We start from the raw sequence: 27,449 nt of genomic DNA on the forward strand, positions 1-27,449 counted from the left end.
TTTCCACCATTTTGTTTTTATTTCAGATCTCCAGCATCCGCTTTTATTCCATTGCTTTCCTGACCAGTCCTCCCAACATCCCCCTTCAACATTCCCTCCCTCCACCACCGACACACAGCGGCAGCAGTGTGTGTACCATCTACAAGATGCACTGCAGCAACTCACCAAGAGTCCTTTGACTGCAACTTCCAAATCTGCAAACTCTTACCACCCAGAAGGACAACAGGTGCATGGGGAAACACCACCACCTGCAAATACCCCTCCGAGTCACACACCATCCTGACCTGGATCTATAATCGACAGTTGCTTCGCTGTCGCTGGATCAAAATCCTGGAACTCCCTCCCCAACTGCACCCGACCACATGGATCACAGCTGGTGAAGAGGGCGGGCCATCCTCACCCTCCAAAGTGGCAAACAAAGACAGGCAACAAACACTGGCCTAGCCAGCGACACATCATGTGAAAGGATTTTAAAAAATTAAATCTAGTTGTTGGACCAGGATTGAGATGCATTTTTTGGAGTTGAAATCTGATCGACCAAATTGATCAGGGGTCTGTTCACAGGGAGGGTGGTATTTAGACAAGGGCCTGCGATTTGCTTACATGGGCAGAAGGGGGGTGGGTTTACAGGCCAGGAATGGGGATTAGAAGGGGTTTGCTCACAGAGAGGGGGCATGAGACACTGAGGGGAATTAGATATTGGGGAGTAAGATGGGGGTGTTATTAGTTGGGGGGGGGGGGGTTTAAATGAGGTGTCTCCACATGGGTACGGTATATTAATCAGGGATTGTTGAGGGGGGAAATCAGATAGGAGTTGGGGGCAATATTTGAGGGAGAATGATAAATTCCGTACAGGGGAAGATGGATTGGCCACCCAAAATTGAGGGCGGAAGCAAAATTAAGGATTACGCCACCCTCTCCACCCCGCCCCCCTCAACCAAAATTGAGGGAGGGAAAAATTAAAGCTGCCTCCAAACTTGAGGGGGTGGCCCCCAAATTGATGGAATGGGATGGGGGCAAAAATTGACAAAGGCCCCAAAATTTGTGGCGGTCCCAAAATTTATTGAGTTTCAATTTATAACAGAAAAGAAATTCTCTTAGAACCTTACAGTGCTTTCTTTCCCCAAATAATACATGCAATGTGAACAAAATGTTTTATTTTAGAAAAAAACCTGCATACTGTACAACACATTATATTACAATAGCCCAATAAATGGAGGTAGGTGCAATTTTAAGTTTTTTTTTTAAAAACTTATAACAACGGCTCCAAGTCTCACTGCAAGGCAAAGGAACTGAACTGTTGCCTGTGTGTTGCACACACTGAGTTTATCTCACCGGGTTTTCGTGTTGTGATACTAACCAATTGGTGAGCTGGACAAAACGACAAGATCAAACACAAGAGCTTGCCTGTGTAACAGATGTCTAAAACAGAGTTATACCAGTTTCATCGTGTTCTCTGCAAAAGATAGGTCTGATTTGATAAGCTAAGGTTTCGGCATGGAAAGTTAAAAGGCAAATGTGGTTTCTGAGACTGATGGAGAACAAGGTTGTGGATTAAATTTAATAGTCTGTTTGCATATTTTTCATAAATTGCAGAACTAGCAGAGTCCATACTCTGGAAATATTGTACTTGTGTCACAGGCTACTTTCAGCTGAATTTCTTGGTAAATTTCTTTGCACAATGCTGATGAACAAAACTTTTTTTTTTAAAAACAGCCAGCACTCCCAAGTCTCACAGCCCTTAAACCACCATGGTTTAACCCCAACCTGATTAGCACTATTTAAAGCAATAGTCTAATGCTTTTACCCTGCCTGTACCAGCTATCCTTCTGGACTAATCAAGTGGAACTGTTAAATCGTGACCTACATTACAGGCAGACAGATGCATGCATTACAAACAGGACTGAGAAGATTCCAAACTTATGCTGGTTGGATCCATTATAATCAAGGGAAAGGATGGTGATCATCACTCCAGTGAAAATTCTAGCCTAGAGCCAGAGGTGAAGGGAGAAAATGCTAACTTATTGCAAGATTCAGTCTTCTGATTAAAGCTTCAAAGTCCAAGATATGCAAGGTACCATAAACAGTTGAAGAATCTGAATGCACAAGTGGCCATAATGGAGGTTAATCCTGCCCTCTACTGGTAGTGCAGCATACAGAGAGTGGTGCAATCCATTTATATTAATCTGTGAAGTCTCTCAGATAGAAACTGACCCTGTGATGGTGTTTTTGGTTAGATATGGTTGTAAAGGCCATTGTTTCTAACTTTAATCCCTCCTCAAGACAAATTTCAGACAGGTTCCTGTGGAGAGGGGATGAGAGCCACTTCTCATTAAAACACAGAAGGTATTTAAAGCACCTTCAGCACATGTAATAACTCAAATTGAAATACATTTATATGGAAATTAACTAGAAGTTTTATTTTAAATATTTTATAACACAAATTATTCAGCACCTCATCCACAAAATAAATGTTAAGTTTAAATGCCTCCCCCCTGTCTATCCTTCGCCTGGAGTTCAGTTAATGGCAGCCGTACTTGTATGAAGAATGTTAAATACATGGGTGGATGGTTGGGAGGGAGGGCAGTCGATTGTCTAATTAAGCAAACTTACTCAGGCAAATTTGATCTAATGGGCGAAAATTCATTTCAAGATTTATCCTATCAAGAAAGTGATTGTACTTCAAAAAGTTTTATAACAACATGACTTACATTTGGGTCATTAAGAAAAGGCCAAAAGCTTGTGTTAATACCAATTCCTCCTCTTACACTTTGCTCTGTTACACAGGCAAAGCAACAAGCCAAGTTGCTAAATCACAAAAATAATTATAATAGTACGTTGTGCTCAAAATAATGGTTAAAATCATACCCAACAAATACTTGCTGCAGTGATGGTGTGCTAATTATTTGCCCACATTTTAATGCTTATTCAGTCCTATGAATGTCTTGAACCGTTAATATATTGCAAACCTATATACTAATACACTATATACAAGACACTTTATTCTGCCTGCAGTTTCTGAAAGTTGTGTCCTTGTGAACAGCATGTTGGGTGGCACATGAATAGTTTTTGCATCAGTGATGGCAGGCAGCCACTAGGTAACAGCTGTATTCACATACATTGTTCTTCCTCCTGTCCAATTCACTCACCTCAACGATCCCACTGAGAACTTTCCGGAAATGGTACCAAACAGAAAGCATCTTGTATATGTCAAAGTAAATTCTGTTTAAGGAGACAAACTAAAGATTGTTGTGAGGGTGGGTGGGTGGGAGGGCAGGGTAGTGCTGATTTATAGGTGGACAATTAATACCCACAATGCGGAGAAACAGATTCGTAATCCAACCTGACCCCTCACTATAACATGTGCAACTAAAACAGTCTCACAGAATTAAAGGTCAAGCAGTGTCTAATCCTATACGGCAGAGCTGCCATCGTGACCCAGTATGTGGCTTATGTTGTGAGCAGATCGGTTCGAGTGTTGCTTGGAGACATCGGAAAGAGCCGGGTTGGTTAAAGGCAACAAAGGTGACATGGGCATGGCGGTGCTCTCAGGGGCGAGGGGAGCAGCAGCGATTTCGGGGAAGAGAGTGGTTAGGTTGAAGTTGGAGAGGTGCGGGGTGATGCTGGAAGTGTTGGCCATGGGTCTGGCTGGCATGTCTGGGAGAAGGGGGAAGTTTGGCTGTGGGAAGCCAACTGGCCGAGGGGGGGACAGGATGGACCCAAATGGGTTGTTGAGTCCCCCAGCATTGGCCTTGTCTGTGCTAGGACTGCTAAAGATTTGATTGGAAAAGTAGGGGATGGAGAGGTCATTGGAAAGGTTGGGATGAGCTGGAGAGTATGGAGGGTAAAATGAGGACAGAGGATTCTGTGGTTCCACTGGTATGAGAGCTGGGGTACGGTTTGCACCCGGCTGAGTTACAGGGGGGATGAACGATGGATTTGCATTAATCGGAGGGTTCATGCTACTTTCCGGAATGAAAGGGAATCCAAAGTTCTGAGACAGAGCATGCTGGTCGGGGGCTAAATTATCGTTTGGTAATTGTTGCCCCTCAGCCATGAAACGCACAATGCTTCCTGTCCGAGCACTCACTGGCTGCTGGCGGCCAAGGATCATACTGCTACTGGATGCCAGGGGTAACTGTAGGCCATGCTCAAAAACGTTCCCGCTTCGGTGGTTCCCAGAGCGAGACCGATCAGTCTGCCGCATCTTTGAAGCCGATCCCTCCTGGGCTGGATGGCGCGCTCGCTGGCTCACACCCGAGGAACTGGGCTGCTGAATTGGGTGCCCCTGCTCATTCCCGCTGTGGGAAACCACAGTGTGAGACATCACCGGTCTAACTGCTCCGTGTACATTTGGAGAAACCTGCGAGTTTGGATGGCACTTATTTCCTTGACTTTCATTCATTCTGAGGGAGTTCTTCTGTGCTGACACATTTGGGCTAGTGTTTCGGCCCTGGCTGTCTGCTACGGAGGAAGGATTTGTGTAGGAGATGCTTAAAGAGCTGTTTCTGGAACTGAGTGCGCCTAAAGTCATGTCACAACTTTCACGATTTTGCACCTCACCATCCCTTCTAACATGAACGCCCTCTCTTACAGACGGGCAACTGTATTCGATGCTTGCTGGAGGGACACACTGAGTGTTTCTTGGATGTTCTGACCTTTGGTTTCCACTTATCTGCTCACTGAGAGGAGGAGCCAGTAGGCTTTGCATAAAGCTCTGATGGCAGGAGCCTTCATTCTCCCTTAAAGGAACTCCACTTCCTGATGGGATCCCTTGCATCGGCAAATAAGGCAGCCTGGACTGCCTTTCAGCCCCTGTACCCTGACCCAGCCTGAAGCCATGCGACTGCATTCCTCTGTGTGTCTGCATACTATTGACCATCTCGTTGCCTCTCGACGACTGAACCTCAAAAGTGCCAACTCCTTGAGTAGTCACACTCACTTTAAAAGGAGGACAGTCAGGAAGGCCTTGAACATCAGAATTTATACAATGATCTAGTGACAATTTAGCCTGCAAACTATGCACAGGCAGGTTTTTGTTCATTGATAGATCAAGATAGGTTCGCATTTCAGGCTGCTCCAGATTATTTCTGGTGCTCTGCATGGCCATCCCCATTCGGGATTCTGCATTTGAAGGTGCTTTTCTGATCAAAGCCTCTGCTGAATAACTGGAAATTCTATTCCTTTCCTGTCTGTGGGAGGTAAATTGTACGTCTGAAGACCGTGACACGGAGTTGGATTTAGAAGCCATTTGCTGATCCAATGACCTTGAGGTCATTAACCTCTGGATGCGAGACTGCCCAGACTGTTCTGAAGGGACACCACCAGCTCCTTGTTGCCCACTTCTAGCATTATCCTGCTGCTGGTGGATGAGATCCTGGCTATGGAGACTCTGCGTATGGCTGCTGTGATGGTTTCTGTTGGTCACGGAATTGTCACACCTTTTATCTTGTGAATTTCCAAAGTGCGAGTGTGGCATTTGCTGCTGAAGCTGTTGCTGATGATGGTGGTGCTGATGATGGTGGTGATTCCCTTTTTGTCGTCCTTGGCCATTCCCACTTGGGTGTTGCTTTTGCTGCAGTGACAACTGGGGAGTTTGACTCCCTCGTATGAGCCCTCGTTTCTTCTGCATTTGGATTTCTTGCTGTGCAGCGCGGGGCTGCTGGGCACTGTGAGCCTGTGGTTGGACTGAGCTCTCATTGTGCGGTAGGTGATGCTGAAGGTGGTATAAATGCCTTTCGCGTATCTGCCCCTGATGGTGTTTGTAATACACGTGGCCATGGTGGACATTAAGCCCCACTGGTGAAGAGACATTCTGCTGGGGCACCACATGCTGCTGCAGTTGTTGGCTGCCTTGCTGCCCTTGTCCTTCTTGGATTCGTGGCTGGAGGTTGCAATGAGCTTCAGTTGGCCTTAAAGTTTCAGCAGAATTAGAAGTCAGGAAGTTAGTTGGTGGGAACAAGGTGCTGAGACTATCTGTGTGTCCTGGATTGCTACCCGAGACCAATAAACTCGAAGAATTTGTTGGCAACTGACCAATGAACGTTTGGCCACATTCAGAAATATGTTCAGGTACTGTACTTATTGTGGACTTCCCTTCAAGTCTCATGGCTGCATTCTGGCACTGCTTTTGCCGCTTTGCTGTTGAGATTATGTGGTCATCTGGCCCAGTCCGCTTTGTTGCGTCTTTTCGGCTCTCGCTGCTTTGCTTCAAATGTGGCTCCAAAACTAGGGAAGTCTGCGAGTTACCTTTCCTAGTATCTAGCTGCTCGTGAGAAAATTCTGCCAATAGGGTGGGTTGGGAAGGTTGTTCTGTGTATGTAGCAGGTCCACTGGATAGATCAGCTGTCGCACAGACTGGAAGCTGCTCTACGAGCTGGGTCTGGCCTGGTGAACAGGCATGCATTTGATTAGCTTCGCTATGGCATGCATGGTTAATTACACTCAGGTTAGCAGAGACAGAAGATGTGCAAATCATTGGCATATTTGATATTTCTTTTACAACAGAAGTTGAAGTCTTATTTACAGACATTCCTGTTGAGTTTGTGTCCATTGGTAACGATCGTTGCTTTTGACCTTCAGCTGCACTAGCCTCTGTCAAATTTGGACTGCTCTCTTTAATGCCAAGGCTTTTAACTGATTGCTGACTTGGACACTCTCCTTTATCTGCAAAAGGAACTTTCTGAGCTTTTGGTCTAGCATCACATACAGTAACGTCTGAGGCCAAAGTTTTCCCTGGGCTTCCATGTTCAAAAATTGCTCTAGCAGCAAGGGCCACGATGTCATTCTGCTCGGATAAGCTGTAGTTATTAAAAGTGCCGGTCATTGTACTGATGCAGGAAGCATCTTCCCGGGTGGTGTCCGGCAGCATGGAGGCAACAGAAAAGCCACGGCTACTCCCAGAGCTGGAGGACATGGGCGACTCGGTCTGGCGGTGGACAATCAAGGGGCCTCCCATGCTCTCCTGATCTGGGTTGCACAGCTGCTGCTGCACACCACTTTCGGCCTCGGTGCTCACCAATAAAATGCTTTTCTGAGGTTCACCCTTTTCGTAAAACAATATGCCAGACGAGGTCTCTCTGGAACTGTCAACACACAACTCGTTATCAGCGCAGGGGTCTTTCACAAACGACAGCAAGGAACTCTTCTCGTTTGAGGATCCTTTGTCGCCGTGCGTGACTCCGTGCATCATGCTACCGCCATCTTGATTGTGGATTTCTTTAGTCGTTGTAAACTTGTCCATTTCTAATTGTCCTTTGTGCCAGTCTTGGCTCCTTTCTTTGTCACTTGCGCTACCTTGGTGCTGCGCAGCTGCGAGAGATTCCAACTGTGCAGAAACGCTGGTTATCCCAGGTGTGCTGCAAACATTTGCCACAGCAGTCTGCAGCTCAACTAAGTCACTGTCCTTGTCAATTGAAAACCCTCCCGAAACTTGAAGGCCTGTGCTTGAACAGTAAGGTGAGGATGGAGGAGCTGACGTTGATACATCTGTGATTACGCATGGGGGAGAAGGTACACCCAAAACATTCTTTGTCAAATCACTCCGAGATGAAGAGGGTGGCAACGATGCGACTAAAGCTGATGTGGCTGAAATCACTGCCAGTATGTCGGGCTGTTCTCGAGACACTGATTCAGCTAATGCTGGTTCTGTTAAGCATGGTGGTAGTACATGTTGAGACAGTCTGGGTGCTGATTGCTGTCTGTCCACTGCCTCCTGTAAAGTGACAGAAACGGCCACTGTGGCTGCCACTAATGTTGGGATCTGAGACAATGATGTCGGCTGTGATATCGTCAACCCCTGCGATGATGAAATTTGATCATCACTAGTTAACGGCTGCAATGGGTTATCTTTGTTAGATTGGACGCAATTGGCATCCACCTTCGATTTGTTCCCAGTACATGTGGCCTTCTTCGTGGCTCCTTGCTTTGCAGAAAGGGGTTTCTTCTGCAGCTTTTTAGTTTTACAGCTAGGGGGTGGACCAAGGGGAGGTTTTAAGGAGCATGAACTGCTTGTGTGCCATGCTGATGCCTTTGAAATATCGGTGCTTGTGCTAGTCACTATGGTTTCAGGTGCAGAGGTGCTGGCACCAACGATCTGGCCATTGGTGGGAGCTGAAGAATTGGCTGCATGGGCACTGCTCAATTGTAATCCCCCCTGTCCTGCCATCTGAGAGATACTTTGGCTGAGGTTTGTCAATGCGCCAAAAGTGTTAAGGGCCACGTTGGTGTTTGGATCAGCACTGGTTGTTGGCTGAATGATATGCATGGTGTTCTGGCTGGAGGCCCCCGACTGCTTTACTGGCTGCAGGGCAAACAACTGGCCATTGACAGAGATGGTCTGCTGCTGTTGACCTGATCCCGTGGCAGTGAAGGACTGGGAGCTCGTGGAAGCAGATGAAGAAACTGGCCGTGGCAATATGTGAACAAGGTGCTTCCCTCCCACTGTTTGAATACTGGGAGAGCTCTGTGCATTACTGCTGCTGCACACCAATTGATTGGAGTCAAGGGCCGATAACCGATTACTTGTTTGAGCTGGTACTACGGAGACTGCATTCTGACTGGCTGCTTGTATGATCACAATTTGCTGACCTGGTGCCTGGCTGTTGATGGCACCTCTCACTACAGCAGGTGAGGTGGGATTACCTGGCTGGAGGATGATCAGATTCTGATTGTTGGGAGTGGAGGAGACAGACGATCCTGCGGGGCGGGCCATCTGAATCACTTGCAAGGGAGGAAGCAACGAAACCACCTTGGCAGCTGGCTGGGCTGGAATTTGCGGCTGGGCTAGAACCGGCTGCAAGGGTAGAGGCTGCAGGGGGGGCTGCACGGTAACTGCCACCTGCTGCTTGAGTTGCTTGTAAGCAGAACAGAAGGAAACACCTTGAAACGCTGTTGAAGCGGAGGGAACTACAGTTACATTATTAAATGGCTGGCCACTTTCAGAAATGGAGAAAGTATTTCTGGCGCTTAGGTTTCCATTTAGTGGCACTGGCAAGGTATTACAGCCCCCGTGGCCTACAGGATGTACAGTGTTGCCCGCTAGCTGTAATGTAGTCCATGTCGTCCGTGTATTACCTGCAGAACTCATACGTGAAAAAGTACTGACACTGTTTGAGTCTGAAGCGCCAGTGTATGTAGAAGCTGGGCAGACTGTCCACGAGCTGGCCATTGGGCAAGAAGACATCAGACCTCCATTAGACATTGCCCCAAGTTTGAAAGATGGTGATGCAATGACAAGACCTCCAACTGACACAGGAACACTTTGACAAATGTTTGACACCAACATGTTTTGTGAGCACTCAGTAATGGAAGACCTTGTTGATCTCAGTTCAGGGTTCTGGCTACTCACAGATGACGGCCCCAAAACTGATTGTGGTGGCATCCCACTGGGGCTCTCCACACCTGCGCATGCCATACCAATCTGCTGTGAGTGCAATGGCAAAGCAAAGCAAGTACTGGTAGTAACGTTGACGACACACTGTGTAGGACATTCATTGGCAGCTTCCGAGACATTCTGTACAAACTTGCCTGTGGAATGTTCTAGTACAATTTGTGCAGAGGTGCTTGTGGGACAAGCTAAAGAAGCTGATGCACAACTGCTGAGGGGGCATTGAAGAACCACTTGTCCAGAGCTGTTAGTGGAGACATTCAGCACATTGTGTACAGTGCTGCTGCTGCTGGTGATGGTGGTACATTGAACAGCTTTCAGAGAAGGTCTGGTTGTTGGAAGGCATTCAGGAACTTCCTGCTGTGAGATCTGTGTCTGAAGTTGAGCCCCATTTGCTAATGGGCAAATATCAGGCATTGCCACAGGCACCATTATATCAAGACATGCTTCTGGTGTATTACTGTTCAGAGTGTTCAGAGCCTGTTCTGGTGAACTCTGTACTGCAGCCTGTTGGCAATTCCCATTCAATTGGCTTCCATTTGTGTAGACCAATATATCATCTTGCATTTGGTTGGAAGAAACCACCATTGTAACTTTCGTACTCTTGAGTTTCCTCTTCCAGTGAATTGTAGGGTCATCATGCAAGCAGATGTCATTGGCTTTCAGCAATTCCGCAAAACGGTCATTTTCCTTCTGTAGTTCATTCAACTGCTTCCGTAGTCTTACAATCTCTTCACCTGCAGAATAGAACACAAATTTACTCATGAGTAAATCAGGGCTGATCTCAGGTACCTGATGTTATTTAAAACAAAGAACAGTTTTTTCCTTTCTTCCAAACTGCCCCGCATTCTTCTGAGATTGATGCTTATCCACTTCACTATTCCTGTAACTTAAAGTCAAGGATGTGGCATAGTCCATGCAATGGACTGTGACAACAGCCTCCATAACTGACATTCTTGCAAAAAGGTGTTAGGAGTTAACTTTCCAAACAGTTAATCTTTAAATTCTCAACAGGCAGTGGGCAGGTTGTCCTTCCAACACAGCAAAAATGGCACAATGCCTGTCATGGCAAAGGCTTCCCCTTTGCCATGATGATGCCTTTATTCTCTTTCATCCTGACATGAGAGGTGTCCTCCAAACAACACACAGTGACATTCCTATAGCTTTCATAGGTTTAAAGTAACATGTGTTAATTCTGTGTTTTAAATCAAATAGTAAAACAAAATAAAGGTCACTGCTTTTCAACTTAATGCTGAAGTTAAGATGTTCAGAAAATCCAGTCACACAAAGTTTCCGCCTCTTCCAGCATTCCTTGAAATCAAAACACCCAGAAAGAGGACACGTTCTTCACCACTGCACTGTATTTTATTTCTTGGCAAACTGGTAAAGCAAGTTTCTGAAGTACACAAGTCTACTTTCACACCATATAATAATGTGTTGATTTAGCATATTTAATATAACAACATCCCAAATGCTCTACACTGGAGTGTCATAAAGCAAAATTTGAACCAGGCCACATAAGGAGATATCAAGGCAGATGACCTAAAGCTTGGTCAAAGAGGTAGGTTTTAAGCAGCTTCTTAAATGAAGAAATAGAGGCAGAGGGTCTGTTTTTTTCCATTGATGGGGTGTGGGCGTCACTGGCTGGGTCAGCATTTATTGCCTGTCCCTAATTGCCCTTGAAAACGTGGTGGTGAGATGCCTTCTTGAACCGCTGCAGTCCATGTGGTGTAGATACACCCAACAGTGCTTTGGGGGTGGCAGGGAGCTCCAGGATTTTGACCCAGCAACAGTGAAGGAACAGCAATATATTTCTAAGTCAGGATGGTGAGTGGCTTGGAGGGGTGGTGATGTCCCCATGTGTCTGTGCCCTTGTCCTTCTAGATGGTAGTGGTCGTGAGTTTGGAAGGTGCCATCTAAGGAGGCTAGCGAGTTCCTGCCGTGCATGTTGTAGATTCTACACACTGCTGCTACTGTGCCTCAGTACTGGAGGAAGTGAATGTTTGTGGACGTGGTGTCAATCAAGCGGCTGCTTTGTCCTGGATGGTGTCAAGCTTCTTGAGTGTTGTGGGAGCTGCACTCATCCAGGCAAGTGGAGAGTAATCCATCACACTCCTGACTTGTGCCTCGTAGATGGTGGACAAGCTTTGGGGAGACAGGAGATGAGTTACCCACCCCAGAATTCCTAGCCACTGCCCTGCTCTTGGAGTCATAGTATTTATATGGTTAGTTTCTGGTCAATGGTAACCCCCAGGATAAAAAACAAAAAGCTAAAAGCTACTGCGGATGCTGGAAATCCAAAACAAGAACAGAATTACCTGGAAAAACTCAGCAGGTCTGGCAGCATCGGCGGAGAAGAAATCAGTTAACGTTTCGAGCCTTCATGGCCCTTCGGCAGAACTGAAGCATAGTTAGGAGAAGGGAGAAATATAAACTGGTTTAAGGTGGGGGGGGGGAGGGGGGAGAGAGAGAGAGAGAGAGACGTTGAGGGTGTGGTGATTGTGGAGATGAGCAGATAATCAAAAGATGTCACAGACAAAAGGGTCAAAGAGGTGTTGAAGGTGGTAATATTTGTCTAAGAAAAGTGCTAATTAAGAATGGAAGACAGGATATTCAAAGTACAGCTCTAGTGGGGGTGGGGTGGAAAGACTAATAAGGTTTTAGTTTTAGATTTAAAAATAATGGAAATAGGTGGGGAAAGAAGAATCTATATAAATTATTGATTTATTTATATAGATTGATTAATTTATATAGATTCTTCTTTCCCCACCTATTTCCATTATTTTTAAATCTAAAACTAAAACCTTGTTAGTCTTTCCACCCCACCCCCACTAGAGCTGTACTTTGAATATCCTGTCTTCCATTCTTAATTAGCACTTTTCTTAGACAAATATTACCACCTTCAACACCTCTTTGACCCTTTTGTCTGTGACATCTTTTGATTATCTGCTCATCTCCACAATCACCACACCCTCAACGTCTCCCCCCCACCCCTCCCCCCCCCCCCCCCACCCACCCACCTTAAACCAGTTTATATTTCTCCCTTCTCCTAACTATGCTTCAGTTCTGCCGAAGGGCCATGAAGGCTCGAAACGTTAACTGATTTCTTCTCCGCCGATGCTGCCAGACCTGCTAAGTTTTTCCAGGTAATTCTGTTTTTGTTTTGTAACCCCCAGGATGTTGATTGTGGGGGATTCAACGATGGTAAAGCCATTGAATGTCAAGGGACGATGGTTAGATTCTCACTTGTTGGAGATGGTCATTGCCTGGCACTTGCGTGGCATAAATGTTACTTCCCACTTGTCAGCCCAAGCCTGACTGCATTTGGACATGGACTGCTTCAGTGTCTGAGGAGTCGCGAATGGTGCTGAACATTGTGCAATCATCAGCAAACATCCCCACTTCTGACCTTATGATGAAAGGAAGGTCATTGATAAGGCAGCTGAAGATGGTTGGGCCTAGGACACTACCTGAGGAACTCCTCCAACGATGTCCTGGAACTGAGATGACTGACCTCCAACAACCACAACCATATTCCTTTGCACTAGGTATGACTCCAACCAGCGGAGAATATTCCCCCCCCATTCCCATTGACTCCAGTTTTGCTAGGATTCCTTGGTGCCACACTCCGTCTTCTTCTTCATGCTGCCATGATGTCAAGGTCAGTCACTCTCACCTCACCAAGTTCAACTCCTTTGTCCATGTTTGAACCTAGGTTCTAATGATATCAGGAGCTGAGTGGCCCTGGTGGAACCCAAACTGAGCGTCAGTAAGCAGGTTATTGCTAAGCTTGATAGCACTGTTGATGACCACTTCCATCACTTTACTGATGATTGAGAGTAGACTGACGGGGCAGTAATTGGCCAGGTTGGATTTGTTCTGCTTTGTGTGTACAGGACATACCTGGGAAATTTTCCACATAGTTGGGTAGATGCCAGTGTTGTCGCTGTACTGGAACAGCTTGGCTAGGGCGCGGCAAGTTCTGGAGCACAAGTCTTCAGTACTATTGCCGGAATATCGTCAGGGCCTATAGCCTTTGCAGTATCCAGTGTCTTCAGGTGTTTCTTGATATCATGTGGAGTGAATCGAATTGGCTGGAGGCCAGTAAGTGTGACACTGGGGATCTCCGGAGGAGGCCAAGATGGATCATCCACTCGGCACTTCTGGCTGAAGATTGTTGCAAATGCTTCAGCCTTATCTTTTGCACTGATATGCTGGGCTCCCCCATCATTGAGGATGGGGATATTTGTGGAGTTTACTCCTCCAGTGAGTTGTTTAATTGTCCATCACCATTAACGGTTGGATGTGGCTGGACTGCAGAGCTTAGATCTGATCCGTTGGTTGTGGAATCGCCTAGCTCTGTCCATCACTTACTGCTTATGCTGTTTGGCATGCAAGTAGTCTTGTGTTGTAGCTTCACCATGTAACCTCATATTAGGTATGTCTGGTGCTGCTCCTGGCATGCCCTCCTGCACTCTTCATTGAACCAGGGTTGATCCCCTGGCTTGGTGGTAATGATAGAGTGGGGGATATGCTGGGCCATGAGGTTACAGATTGTGGTTGTGTACAATTTTGCTGTTGCTGATGGCCCACAGTGCCTCATGGTTGCCCAGTCTTGAGCTGCTAGATCTGTTCGCAATCTATCCCATTTAGCATGGTGATAGTGCCACACAACACTATGGAGGGTATCCTCAATGTGAAGACAGGACTTCATCTCCACAAGGAATGCGTGCAGGTCATTCCTACCAATATTGTCATGGGCAGATGCATCCACAGCAGGTAGGTTGGTGAGGATGAGGTCAAGAATGTTTTTCCCTCTTGTTGGTTCCCTCACCACCTGCCGCAGACCCAGTCTAGTAGCTATGTCCTTTAGGACTCAGCCAGTTCAGTCAGTAGTGGGTGCTACCGAGCCAATCTTGGTGATGGACATTGAAGTCCCCCACCCAGAGTACATTCTGCACCTTTGCCACCCTCAGTGCCTCCTCCAAGCGGCGTTCAACATGGAGGAGTACTGATTCATCAGCTGAGGGGGAATGGTGATATGCGGTAACCAGCAGGTTTCTTTGCCCACGTTTGACCTGATGCCATGAGACTTCCTGCCATCTGTAGGCAATGTTGAGGACTCCCAGGGCAACTCCCTCCTGACTGTAGATCACTGCACCGCCACGTCTGCTAGGTCTGTCCTGCCGGTGGGACAGGGCATACTCAGAGATAGTGATAATGGTGTCTGGAACAGTGATTATGGTATCTGGGGCATTGTCTGTAAGGTACGACTATGTCAGGATGTTGCTTGTCTAGCCTGTGAGATAGCTCTCCAATTTTGGCAGTAGACCAAACTGACAAGGCTGAGTTTTCCATTGCCTTTTCCAGTGCTAGGTCAATGCCGGGTGGTCCGTCTGGTTGCATGCCTTTTAGACTTTTTAGCGGTTTGCTACAACTGAGTAGCTTGCTAGGCCATTTCAGAGGGCACTTAGTAGTCAACCACATTAGGTACGGAATTCCAGAGCTTAGGGCATTGGCAGCTGAGGTCATAGCCACTTTTGGTGCAGCAAAATAGGGGGGGTGCTCAAGTCCCAAGAGGCCACAATTAGAGGAGCACAGAGATCTCAGAGGGTCATGGGGCTGAAGGAGATTACAAAGATAAGGAGGGGCTAGGAGAGAAGGATTTGAAAACAAGGATGAGAATTTTAAAATCGAGGCACTGTTTAACTGGGAGCCAACATCGCTCAGCGAGCACAGGGATGATGGGTGAATGGATTAGTGAGAGTAACAACAAGGACAGCAGGACTTTGGGTGCCCACAAGTTTATGAAGGACAGAATGTGGGATACCAGCCAACAGTATAATGGAATAGTCAAGTCTGGAGGTAACAAAAGCATGGATAAGGGTTTCAGCAGCAGATGAGCTTGAGGCAGCAGTGGAGTCAGGCGGCATTATGGAGATGAAGCAGATTATGCGATCGGAAGCTCAACTTTGGGCCAAATATGATACCAAGGTTGCAAACAGTCTGGTTCAGACTCAGACTGTTGTTTGATAAAGGGATGGAGTTGGTGGCTAGGAAAAGGAATTTGGTTGCAGACCAAAGACGATGGCTACAGTCTTTCCAATATTAAATTGGAGAAACTTTCTGCTCATTCAGTACTGTATATCAGACAAGTAGTTGGAAAATATAGAGACAGTGGAGAAGTCAAGGGAGGTGGCGGTGACAGAGTCACATCACATGTCTTTTGTGCCTGTGGGTTGCATCCATGTAGGTGGTGGAATGGCTTGCAATACTCATATTGTGACAATCAAAAAACCATTACTTCTCATCCAGTATTGGGGTTCCTCTACTTATGAATGATTCCATGTGTATGAGGAAACAAAAGGAAAGCATAGAGCTGGTATATTCATTGAGGACCAGGGGATAAATCCGGCCCTTGCAAAGCCTGTTGCAGCTCTTCGGTGGTGTCATAAAACCCATAGAAAAGTTACAGCATAGAAAGAGGCCATTCAACTCATCGTGTCCATGCCAGCCAAAAAAGAGGAAAAAAGAAACAAGCCATGATCCTGTTTTTCAGCATCTGGTCCGTAGCTTTGCAAGTTACAGCACTTCAGGTGCAGGTCTAGGTACATTTTAAACATGTTGAGCATCTTAGCCTCAACCACCAATTCGAGCAGTGAATTCCAGTTGTCCACCACCCTCTGGGTGAAAAAGGTTTTCCGCATGTCCCCTCTAATCCTTCTATCAATCACTTTAAATCTATGCCCCCTGGTAATTGACCCCTCAGCTAGGGGAAACAGGTCTTTTTTGTCCACCCTATCTAGGCTCCTCATAATTTTAGGTCATCCCTCAGCCTCCTCTATTCTAAGGCAAACAACCCTAGTCTATCCAATCTTTCCTCATAGTTGCAAATTTCAAGTCCTGGCTACACTCTTGCAAATCTCTTCTATACTCTCTCCAGAGCAATTATGTCCTTCTTGTAATGTACACAAAATTCCAGCTGTGGCCTAACCAGCGTTTTATACAGTTCAGTTCCAGCATTACATCCCTGCTTTTGTATTCAATACCTCGTCTTATAAAGGAAAACATTCTTGCTTTCTTGACCACCTTATAAACCTGTCCTGCCACCTTCAGGAACCTGTGAACATGCAATCCAAGGTCTCTCACTTCCTATACCCCTCCCAATATCCTGTTTATTGTGTATTCCCTTGTTTTGTTTGCCCTCCCCAAATGCATCACCTTACACTTCTCCAGATTGCATTCTGGAGCCAGCAGCTATCCTCTTTACTATCAATTACAAGGCCAATTTTTGTGTCATCTCCAAATTTCCCAATCATGCCTTCCACATTTAAGTCCAAATCGTTAACATAAATGACAAACAGCAAGGGCCCCAACACCGAGCACTGTGGAACGCCACTGGAAACCACTATCCATTCGCAAAAACATCCATTGATCCCTTTGTTTCCAGTTACTGAGCCAATTTTGGATTCAACTCACTGCCTTCCCCTGTCTCCCATGGGATTTCACTTTTCTGACCAGTCTGCCATGTGGGACTTTGTCAAATGCCTTATTAAAATCCATGTAGACAACATCCACTGCATTACCCTTATCAATGTTACTTCCTCAAAAAATTCTATTAAGTTAGTAAGACGCGATCTTCTCCCAACAAAACCAAGCTGACTATCTCTGACCAATCTATGCTTTTCGAAATGAGAGTTTATCCTGTCTCTCAGAATTGATTCCAATAATTTGCTCACCACTGAAGTCAGATTGACCAGCCTATAATTATTTGGCCTATCCCTCGCACCCTTTTTAAATAATGGTACAATGTTCAGCGACCTCCAATCCTCTGGTACCTCGCCTGTATCTACTGAGGATTGGAAAATGATTCTCAGATCATCCGCTATTTCCTCCCTGGCTTCCTTTAACAACCTGGAATACATTCCATCCTGCCCTGGTGATTTATCCACCTTCAAGGATGTCAGTGCCTCCAGTACTTCCACTCCCTCATTACACTTATTCTATCTAATATTTCACATTCCTCCTCTTTAACTAGAATGTCTGCATCAACTGTCTCCTTCGTGCAGACAAAGGTAAAGTTATAATTCCTAAAGCTCCATAACAAGGCATTTGAAGCCACCATTTTCAGCCCCTGCTACAAATATCACAAATTTCTTCCCCCACCTGCACCCCTGTCTCAGGTTGAGCCAGCCTGTCCCAGTATCTTGTTTGAATGAACTGAGCTTCAGACCCTAGAAAGGTTGTTTACTTCTACCTCCACAACTGTTTCACTGCTGATTCATCTAATCAACACTCTCTTTAAAAGATCCCAACTCCATCAACTCTAATTTGCCCTAAATTCTGCTGCATATATCCAATCCCACATTAAGGCCCTCTCACCCATCATATCTGTCCTCACTATCCTATATGAATCCCTTGCTTTTAAACCCCTCCATGGACTCAGCCCATCCTACCTCTAATCTGAACCAGCCCGATGTGCCCTTAAGGGACAAGAAGCAGAGAGTAGGGATAAAAAAGGCATTTTCAAGTTGGCAGGCTCTAACTAGTGAAGTGGTGGAAGTACCAGTGCTAGGACCACAGGTATTTACAATCTATATTAATGACTTAGACAAGGAGACCGAGAATAATGGATCCAAGTTTGCTGACAATATAAAACTAGCTGGGAATATAAACTGTGAGGACACGAAGAGGCTACCATTGGATGTAGACAGGTTAAAGAAGCAGCAAGGTGTCAGATGGAGTAGAACATGGAAATGTAAAGATTATTTACTTTGATGTTAAGAATAGAAAAGTAGAATATTTTTTAGAAGGTGTGAAACTAGTAAGTTTTCATGTTCAGACTTGGATGTACTCATACAAGGTACACAAAGTTAGTATGCAGGTACAGCAAACAATTAAGAAAGCAAATGGCATGTTGTTGAGGTCAATTCTGTGTTTTCTATCATACAGTTCTGTTACTATCCGCTAAGCTTTTAACATTGCCAACCCATAATACCAGAGATACTGTCAACTAGCCTCCCTACCTGTATGCTGCCTCTCTTGCACTCTCTATCCCCAGTCTCTCTCCAACCCTGGGTCCCACTTCCTACTGCGTGCTCTCTCAGTGCCCCTCCTATCAAGTCAGATCTCCTACTGCTCTGTCCACAGAATTACATGGAATGCACAGCAAAGAAACAGACCATTTGGCCCAACTGGTCTATGCCAATGTTTATGCCCCAAACAAGCCTTCACCCATCCTACTTCTTATCACCCTATCTGCATATCCTTCCTATTCCTTTCTCCCTCATGTGTTCATCCAACTTCCTCTTAACTACATCTATGTTATTCACCTGAACTGCTCCATATGGTAGTGAGTTCCACATTCACTGGGTAAAGAAGTTTCTCTTGAATTCCCTATTAGTAATTATTAGTGATTATTTTATAGTGTGGATCCTTCAAGTAAACAGAATTTCAGCAGTCTTTTACTCAAAACATTTCTGGACAATTCCATTTGTTAAACATGATCTCAGATGTTTTGTGAGAGGTAGTCTATTTATGCTGTTGTCTCTGCTGATTGTGTTCACACTCAGGCATTGCTGTCCTTGCCCTGGGCACAAGGGGCTGTGGGGCTCCTTTGACATCAGTGAAATATAAGATCTAGGCATAGGTTCAGCTTTGTACCTATGTACTTAACGATGATGATGTTCTGTCAAAATCTTCACCATTCTGTTGCATTTAAAGCAGCAAGAAATTAGTAGAATGGAGGGTAGTTTGGTGGGAAGGGAAAAAGAAAACAAGTTGCTAAAGGCAATTGAAAGTTTCACTTATGTTGCGTATACATTACCATCACTTATCTAAAGGAATGGAAGTGATTTCATGATGACTGTTTCATCATACACTTACCTTGTTCTTTAACAAATATTTAGCCTCCCCTGCCTGTACGCTGTCTCTCTTGCACTCTCTGTCCCCAGTCTCTCTCCAACCCAGGGTCCCACTTCCTACTATGTGCTCTCTCAGTGACTCTCCTATCAAGTCAGTTCTCCTACTGCTCTGTCCACAGAATTACACACAATATACAGCACAGAAACAAACCATTGAACCCAACTGGCCCATTCTGCTCTTTAACAGGATATTAACACATTCTGCTATCTTACCTTTTTGTCACTATCAGCACCTTCTTTATTCTTTAACACTACCATTAACACTCCCTTTGTCCTGTGTCCATGACATCTTTGTCAAATTTCTCCTTAGCTCCCATCTATTCCTGACCTTCTATTTTGTTTCACCTGCTCCACCCCCTCTTAAATTCATCATATTTCTACCTCTCTTTAGTTCTGAAGACGTCATATGGGCTCAAAATGTTAACTCTGTTTCTCTCTCCAGACGCTGCCAGACCTTCTGAGTTTTTCCAGCATTTTCGGTTTTCATTTCAGATTTCCAGTATCTGCAATATTTTGCTTTTACCTTGCTCTTTGGTTCCTCCATTCAATAGAATTTCATCATTCTGTCTCTTCAGTTCGGAGATGTACTTGTAGGCTTGATCTAGTATCATGTTTTTACTCTGTGAAAAACAAGAAATAGTAAGTTAACAAAAGTCAGTCCATTAGCAATTTTAAAAGCAGTGAGAGGGAAAACTGGGCTACGGGCTACAGTTAAAAGAAAGGTGATGTCATGTTTGCACAATTAAATGATGAGGAGCTAAGAACTACAGTGTAGTGAAGCAAAGAGATTTGGAAGTCAGGTACACCAATTATTTAAAGCTGGGTTACAGTTAAAAAATCAGTCAAAAAGGCTATTGAAATAAACGTTATCTCAAGATAGCTGGAAAACAAAAGCAAGGAGGTTATCCTTCAGTTTTAGAGCCTCTGTCAGATCCATCTGGGGTACTGCATTTTGGTTCAGGACACTGGATCTCAGGAAAAATAAACTGGCCTTGGAGAGGAGTCAAGAGCAAGGGGATTATAATCTTAAAACAAAGATGAAGCACTTTGCTTTTAAAATGCGGGGTAGTAGAAATCTAGAATTCTCTCCCCAAAAGGCTATGGATATTGGGGGCCAATTGGAGCTTTCAGGACTGAGAGTGATAGGTTTTTGTAGGTTAAGAGTAATGAGGGAATATGGAGCAAAGGCAGTAAATGGAGTTGAGGTACAGATCAGTCATGATCTAACTGTAATAGCTGAACAGGCTTGAGAGGATGAACATCCCTCTGTTCCTATCTTAGGCCCTCTCCTTTTCCTCATCTATATTTTTCCATATTCCGTCGTGAACCCTCTACTGCCTCTCTGCTGTCAGACTGCTTGCCCGACGCCCAGCCACAAGTTCCTCTGGTCAAACATTAGGAAAACCAAAGCAATAGGTTTCAGCCCCAATCATGAACTGGCCCTTGCCATCCATTCCAATCTCCCTGTCCATTGTCTCAAGCTGAACCAGACTGTTCACAAGCTCAGTGGCCTACTCAAATCGCAGTCAAACTTCTGACCTTGTGTCCTCTCCGTCATAAAGAAAACTTACTTTCAACTCCATAATGTCATCCACATCCACCTTACCTCAGTGTATCTGCCACTGAGACCCTCTTTTTATGCTTTAGTTACCTCCTACCTGATTACCCCAATTCTCTCCTGGTCAACCTACCTTTCCTCCACCCACTGTAAAATTCAGCTCATCCAAAACTCTCCTGCCTGCGTCCTATTCCATACCAAGTGCTGCTCACCCACCACACATCTTTACTGACCAACATTGGCTCCTGGCCATCAGTAACTCAACAATAAAGTTCTCAATTTATAATAGTGTTTAATCACCTCCATAGCTTCATTCCTCTCCATCTCTTTGGCCCATAATAAATGGCACTCTCCTTCCCCCAGCTTTCCAGTTCTATTCCAGTCTCTGGAACTCCCCCCTCTAAACCCTCGAGTCTTTTCACTTCCTTTTAGACTCTTCTTAAAACTTCTGTTCTTTCGTTTGGCCTCAAGGTTTTGCTCACTCCTCCCAACATCCTCTTCTTTGCCATGGTGGTAATTTTTTCTGTACATCTCTGTGAAGCACAGTGGGAGGTTTTACTACACTAAGAGTGCGATACAAATGCAAGTTCTTACTGTCAGCAGCAATGGCTAAGGCTTCAGCCAGTAGCACAAACTTGGGAAAGCTATCTTCCAAGTGTCAGCTTGGCTCGTTTAGTAACACTTTCATCACTGAATCAGTACCTGCTCCTGCACTTGGCATTTCAATTTAGCACTATGGGAAAGTTGCATTGCTAGAGCTACAGCAGCAGAAGGATTGTTGACATTAAATTAAATTTAAATAATGCTATACTAATGGCCAAATGCTTCAAACAACACTGGGAAGCTGAGGGATAAGTATTGGTCAAGACATCAAGAAAACGCTACTGCACTACATTGACGAGATATTTTAACTAGACAGATAGACAAGGCCTCAGATTAACAGCTCATACAAAAGATCAGGTACAGAAAAATACTAAATACCTCAACATGATATAATTAGAGAAATTTAATGAGTTCTCAGCATCATCAAAATCACCTTAATGGAAATGAAATCCAAATGGTAACTTGGACAATGCTGCATCCCGAAATCTTGCTTCCATATGTTCAAAATAGTAACAGACGCACATGCACAAACACAACGAACAGGAAACACCAAGCAAATCAGCCACAGATTTAATAGAATGACAGAATAGACTCAGAGTTGTATGGCTTATTCCTCTTCCTATGTTCTTGTCAACAGCCTTTACCAAATTTTGTATCTATGGAAATGAACCCCCATGACAAAAGAAATCATTAACACCTCCCTTCTGTCAATGAAAAGAACTCCTTTCTTAGGAATGTAGTTTATGGGTGGGTGCCATCACTCCTTGGCATTCCCAATCCCACTGGAACAGCTAGGTTTTCAAGCTGCACAAATTGAAAACAAAATACTCTTTGGTTCTGGCTCTGAAAACATCCATTTTTAGATTCAAAGTATGTTGGATGATGGCAGGGCAGGCTGCTCTACATCCCAGATTCAATGATAAAGGTTTTCTTTATAGACTGATTGGGAATGAATCACAATGGAAATTTGAGAAATAAAACATGAAGTAATATCCAACAGAGATAAGAATGAAAGACACAGAACAGGTCCACCAGTATTTGAAAACATAAGAGGCAATTAATGCTTTTGGTGTTGTCTGAGTTAATTACCTTCAGTAGATGCATATTATTATCTGTTTAATCTGTATTGATGATTTTCAAATACAATATTGGAAATAGTTTTACCTGCTTCAAGGCGGGAGAGCATGGAATAAGTTCTCCAATTTTATTTATTCCAGAGTTAATCTTCTTCTTTCGATGCCTTTCCACTAGGAACAACAGAATTTGTTTTAAAAAAAAACAAGTTAGGTTTTGGCACAGCTACTTTCTGTTTTTCTTCCTTTTTCCTAAAGGTCTCTTCATGTGCCATTGGACAACTGACAGCTAGGAACTTAGTACTGCGAATCTGAACCATATTCCTATTACTACACATCATGCCCAATGGAATTCATTGATGCAGTGCATTAACTAGATATTCCAAAATGGGTACACTCTTGTTAAACATGTAATAACCTCTCCCCGCGTTACATAATTATTAAGTCAAATACCCAGTAACATAAACCTAGCAATTGTCAGTTTTCAAATTCAGTTTATACTCAGGTAATCAGGTTTCTTGGTAGGATGTCTTCCTCTTTTAGGCACATGCTGCATTATTCCAGCCCAACACTGCACCTCTCTGCTTCTCTTCCCAAACTAGGGTTGCAGGAAAAGGTTATTTTGTAACACTGGTACTTGCTGTGAACACACAGACCCCTGCTCTACTTTCTGAAGTGGAAGAGGAACAAGCGCATATTTCTGCATCATTTATTTTTAAAATAAGTCATTGAAAGAATCAAGTCAACCGGTAGTTAGGAAATCTTAATGTGCCCATTGCTGTACTAAACATGGTGAGAAAGCTGGTGAGAAGAAAATAAACTCGACTGATGACAGACTACATCTTATTGAATCTCCTCTCCTTTTCTGTTCTCCTTTGCACTGCTCAAAGTTCTCCTCTTAGGGAAAGGGGAAAGATTCTCCTACTCCAAGGGAGGGGGGAATTGGTCCTCTGTTGAGCACGTTCCAAATGACACATAAGCAGCTATCAGTCACAAATGTGGGGCTTCCAAAATCAAACCTCACACATGCTGTTGTTTTTCCTACAGAAATCATGTTCAAATCCAGCCAGGAATCAGGGACAAACATCTCCCTTCACTAGTGATGGCAAGGGTTTAAAATGAAATGTGTCTGGCAGCCTCAATGCAAATCTTAGTGAGCATGTGTCTGCTTCATAAAACTGACGCTGAACCAGCAACTTCCCATAGGCCCTTAACTCACACCATCACAAACTGGGGTGGGGGGGGGTGTTCTTCTGAAGTTGATGCTGAGATCCTGTGGGCATTCAGAAAAATCGCTCTTTCCATGGCTGCACGAGCATCAATGCTGGAGTGGATGAATGCACAAGAGGTCAGAGTCCTGAGGAACAGAGGATTCAAAGTGGATGTAGTGGGGTGGCATTGTAGGGTTGGAGGAGATTACAGAGATAGTGAGGGCCAAGGCCACAACAAGACAAAAGGTAGCAAGATTAGAAATTTAAAAACAAATAATTTGATATATTTAAAAGTACTATGAAAAATATCCAAACATTTTTGGTGATTTCATGTATTGTATTTTTCCTCACTGTACTATTGTTACCTGTCAAAACATAGGCAACTCTGTCCTCAACTGTTGTCAAAAATATACTATTTTTTCTTAATTCATTCTTAAGATACAGGCATCATTAGCAAGGTCAGCATTTGTTACCCATTCCTACAATCGAGATTCAGCCAATCACGATGGTATGGGAATGGGGTCACATACCGGGCCCAGACTGAGTAAGTTTCCTTTCCTAAAGGCCATTAATGAACCTGTTGGGATTTTACAACAATCTGATGGTAACTTTTACTGATGCCAGGTTTTTATTTCTAGACCTTGTTAAACTGAATTCAAATTCTCATGCTGGGCTTTGATGTCACATTGTGTGTATTAATAATCCAGGCCTCTGGGTTACTAGCCCAGTAACACTACCATACTGTTAAATTTTATAGCTGCGCGTATAAATTAGAATACGGTTGACAAATGACGAGGGAGCAGACAAGGCAGAGGAGATAGTTTTTGAACTCCAGAATCAGTCACCTGATTTTCTTGGTTGCCTCCAATCCTCCCAAGGTCCTATCAACAACATCCCAACACTTTTCATTTTTGTGGACAAAGTGGAAGTACATTACTCCAATTTGATATTGCATACGTTCAAGATCATTAAACAACAGCTTAAATATAAAACAAGCTCTTCGCATGCTTTCCATTTTCTATTTAGCAGTAAACACACAATTATTATATTTCAATAGACTGCTTTAGTGCTTTGGAAAGCCAGCGTCACTTGATTTGGGCCAATGGAAGAGTAGAGGTCAGCAGTGCACATCTCTATAATGCACCGCTGAACTGAGAACTTGCTGCCATCACAAAAGTTTTGTTTGCTGCTTCCGTCTGGAATTGTGTCTTGCTCGCTATTTCCCCTTCCCATGGGAGGAAAGCATGTGAAGACGTACAAGAGTGCAGTACGCAAGTCCTTCCGAGTTTCCACCCCTTTTCTGTGAGGTGAACAGCTTGGCTTCTCTAACAATGCTACTTCAGTAACTCACAATGTGCAAAGCCACATCCTGCCCACTGTGCTGACATCCATAATAGCTCCAATACTTTTAAAACAAACCTTTAAAATTTGCTTTGATTTCTGCCTTTGTATTAATTATGGGCCAGCTGTGGGGTAATGCAACTAACAAATTCTGAGGTGAATGCTTTACAAAACCACTTTGGTGATGACAAAGTGAATTAAGCAGTAGCACAAATGCTTTTTTGACTTTCTTCTCTTCTCCCAACGATTCTATTTGTCCTTCAATTATTCCCGATAAAGATGTCTTCTTTATTGGTTCCTGGTTACTTGGAACAGGTCCAGCCTGGTACTTTACCTGTCTCACTCTTCTCTTATTTGGGGGCCCATGAAAACTGAATAAGATGACTGGTGCTTAGGACCAGTAACGCTAATGAGATCGGTGGGTCTAGAAGCTAGAAGTGCATTTATCACATGCAAGGCCAGAGGAGACAGACCAGCAGTTATATTGGCTTGATTGCCATCAAAAAATTGTAAGAGTGACATGCTTTCTCACTCTCCCATTACATAGTCCCAAACCAAAACTAGGATTCTGAGGGAGTGCATCATTCAACCATTAACAGTTGCAAACACTTACCTGCGTTGTGAGTTTCCCGGTTTTTCTTCCTATGTATAAAACAAAACAAATAAGACACTGCACATCACACAGAGTTACACTGAATTTGCAGCACAGCAAGAGACCATTCGGCCAACTCTCTTATACTGGTATTTATGCTCTACACGAGCTTCCTCCCACCCTATTTCATCTCATCCTATCAGCTTATCCTTCTATTCTTTTCTCCCTCATGTGTTTATCCAGCTTCCCCTTAAATGTGTCTATACTAATCACCTCAGCCACTCCCTGTGGTAGCGAGTTCCACATTCTCACCACTCTCTGGGTAAAGAAGCTTCCACCGAATTCCCTATTGGATTTATTAGTGACCATCTTATATTGATGGCCCAAAGTTTTTTACTTGCCCACAATTGAAAACATTTTCTCAAAGCCTACTCTATCAAACACTTTCATAATTTTAAAAACCTCTATCAGATCACCCCTCAGGCTTCTCTTTTTTAAGAGACCAGAATTCCAGCCTGTTCAATCATTCTTGACACATATAACCTTTATGTGTAACATTTGCTGCAAATAATAATTTTGAGTATTTTGATATAGAGGTTTATTGTGACAGCATTTCCCTCCCCTGTGGCTCTCCACCAAGAAGAGCAAGAGCAGCACCACTGAGGGAGCAGCAACTCCTCAAGATTCCCCTCCAAGTCGCACTCCATCCTGACTGGCCTTTCCTTCATTGTTGCTGGCGCAATATTCTGGAATTCTCTGTATCATAGTCAAATACTACTTGGGTTACAGTGGTTCAAGGAATCAGCCCATTACCACCTTCACCAGGTAACTTTCAGCCTTGCTTTATCCAAAGAATACATTATTAAAAAGAAAGCAATTCCATTAACTCCAAACAAGTCACTGGGCTATTTCAATAGACCTCCAATATATTTCTAATATTTCATAATGGCTTGTGTTGAACTTGACTAAATTTTAAATATATGGTCACTGAGAAGAAGATTGGGCTACCATACATGCCAGCTCTCAGGGTTTTGACTCGTGTTAGTTTATTTCTGCTTCACATGAAAAATCAGCTGTTCCATCAGGATTGGGGATGATCAATATCACTCACGTTAATTCCAGGAAGGGAGTGAAGCTTCCATTCAGGTCCCCACTGAAGGCACAACCATAACTGGGAAATCACAACATCCAAACAGCTTCCTACCTCTCTCTCCATCACTTCCATAACTTAATATGCAAGGGATATCATCTACATGAAGTAGGTTGGAAGCGAGCATACTTTAAGTAGCAGGTATAATGAAACTGGAGAAGGCTTTTGGGGGTCTGGAAAGGATGATGGATAATTAATATTGACCTTGAAGAGGAACATTACTGGGGCCTATCCAGTGTATACTGGTTTCAAGGTACTAAGAGCAGTCCTGTTTGTTCTGGATTCTTGGTGCATGTAAATGCAACCTCCCTACCCTGAAAAAATTCAATCACAAATCTGCTTTCAGAAAATTGCTCCACACTTGCCTGTGAGTCCTACGCATTGGTGTCTGATTTTCTGTCATTTCTGGCATTATGACTGCAGGCTTCCCTCCACTGCCTTCAACTGTAATAAATTTTTTTAAAAACAGCATATCAATATAAAATCTATCAAGGTCAGTCAATCCATTAGAAAGAATGCAAGACTGGGTTTGGATATGTTCAGGCCTGTCGGCCATATTCCCTATGATGAAATAGCCTGCAAACATTCAACATTAAAACTCTCAAATGTA

General features: G+C 44.1%; 1 protein-coding gene across 1 annotated transcript; it reads right to left on the reverse strand.

Annotated features, from left to right (window-relative positions):
- Positions 1 to 1,142: 1,142 nt before the first annotated feature.
- On the reverse strand, positions 1,143 to 27,279 carry usf3 (upstream transcription factor family member 3). The gene is made up of 5 exons (XM_078546050.1): positions 27,205 to 27,279; positions 25,711 to 25,739; positions 22,637 to 22,719; positions 19,835 to 19,931; positions 1,143 to 10,125 (listed from the first exon to the last, which is right to left on the reverse strand). Exons 1-5 carry the CDS (start codon positions 27,249 to 27,251, stop codon positions 3,413 to 3,415), a joined length of 6,969 nt encoding a protein of 2,322 aa, XP_078402176.1. The 5' UTR covers positions 27,252 to 27,279; the 3' UTR covers positions 1,143 to 3,412.
- Between the last annotated feature and the right edge of the window lie 170 nt (positions 27,280 to 27,449).

Source organism: Cetorhinus maximus, chromosome 7, assembly GCF_964194155.1.
Source record: "Cetorhinus maximus chromosome 7, sCetMax3.hap1.1, whole genome shotgun sequence".
Taxonomy (NCBI): domain Eukaryota; kingdom Metazoa; phylum Chordata; class Chondrichthyes; order Lamniformes; family Cetorhinidae; genus Cetorhinus; species Cetorhinus maximus.

Bases quoted from the DNA above. Each gene is read 5' to 3' on its own strand.
- usf3 (XM_078546050.1), bottom strand. From the start codon at position 27,251: ATGCCAGAAATGACAGAAAATCAGACACCAATGCGTAGGACTCACAG. The intron at 25,740-27,204 runs GCAAGTGTGGAG...TTTTATACATAG, and splicing joins CCAATGCGTAGGACTCACAG to GAAGAAAAACCGGGAAACTC. The intron at 10,126-19,834 runs GTAAAAGCAAAA...TCTATTCTGCAG, and splicing joins TGGAGGAACCAAAGAGCAAG to GTGAAGAGATTGTAAGACTA.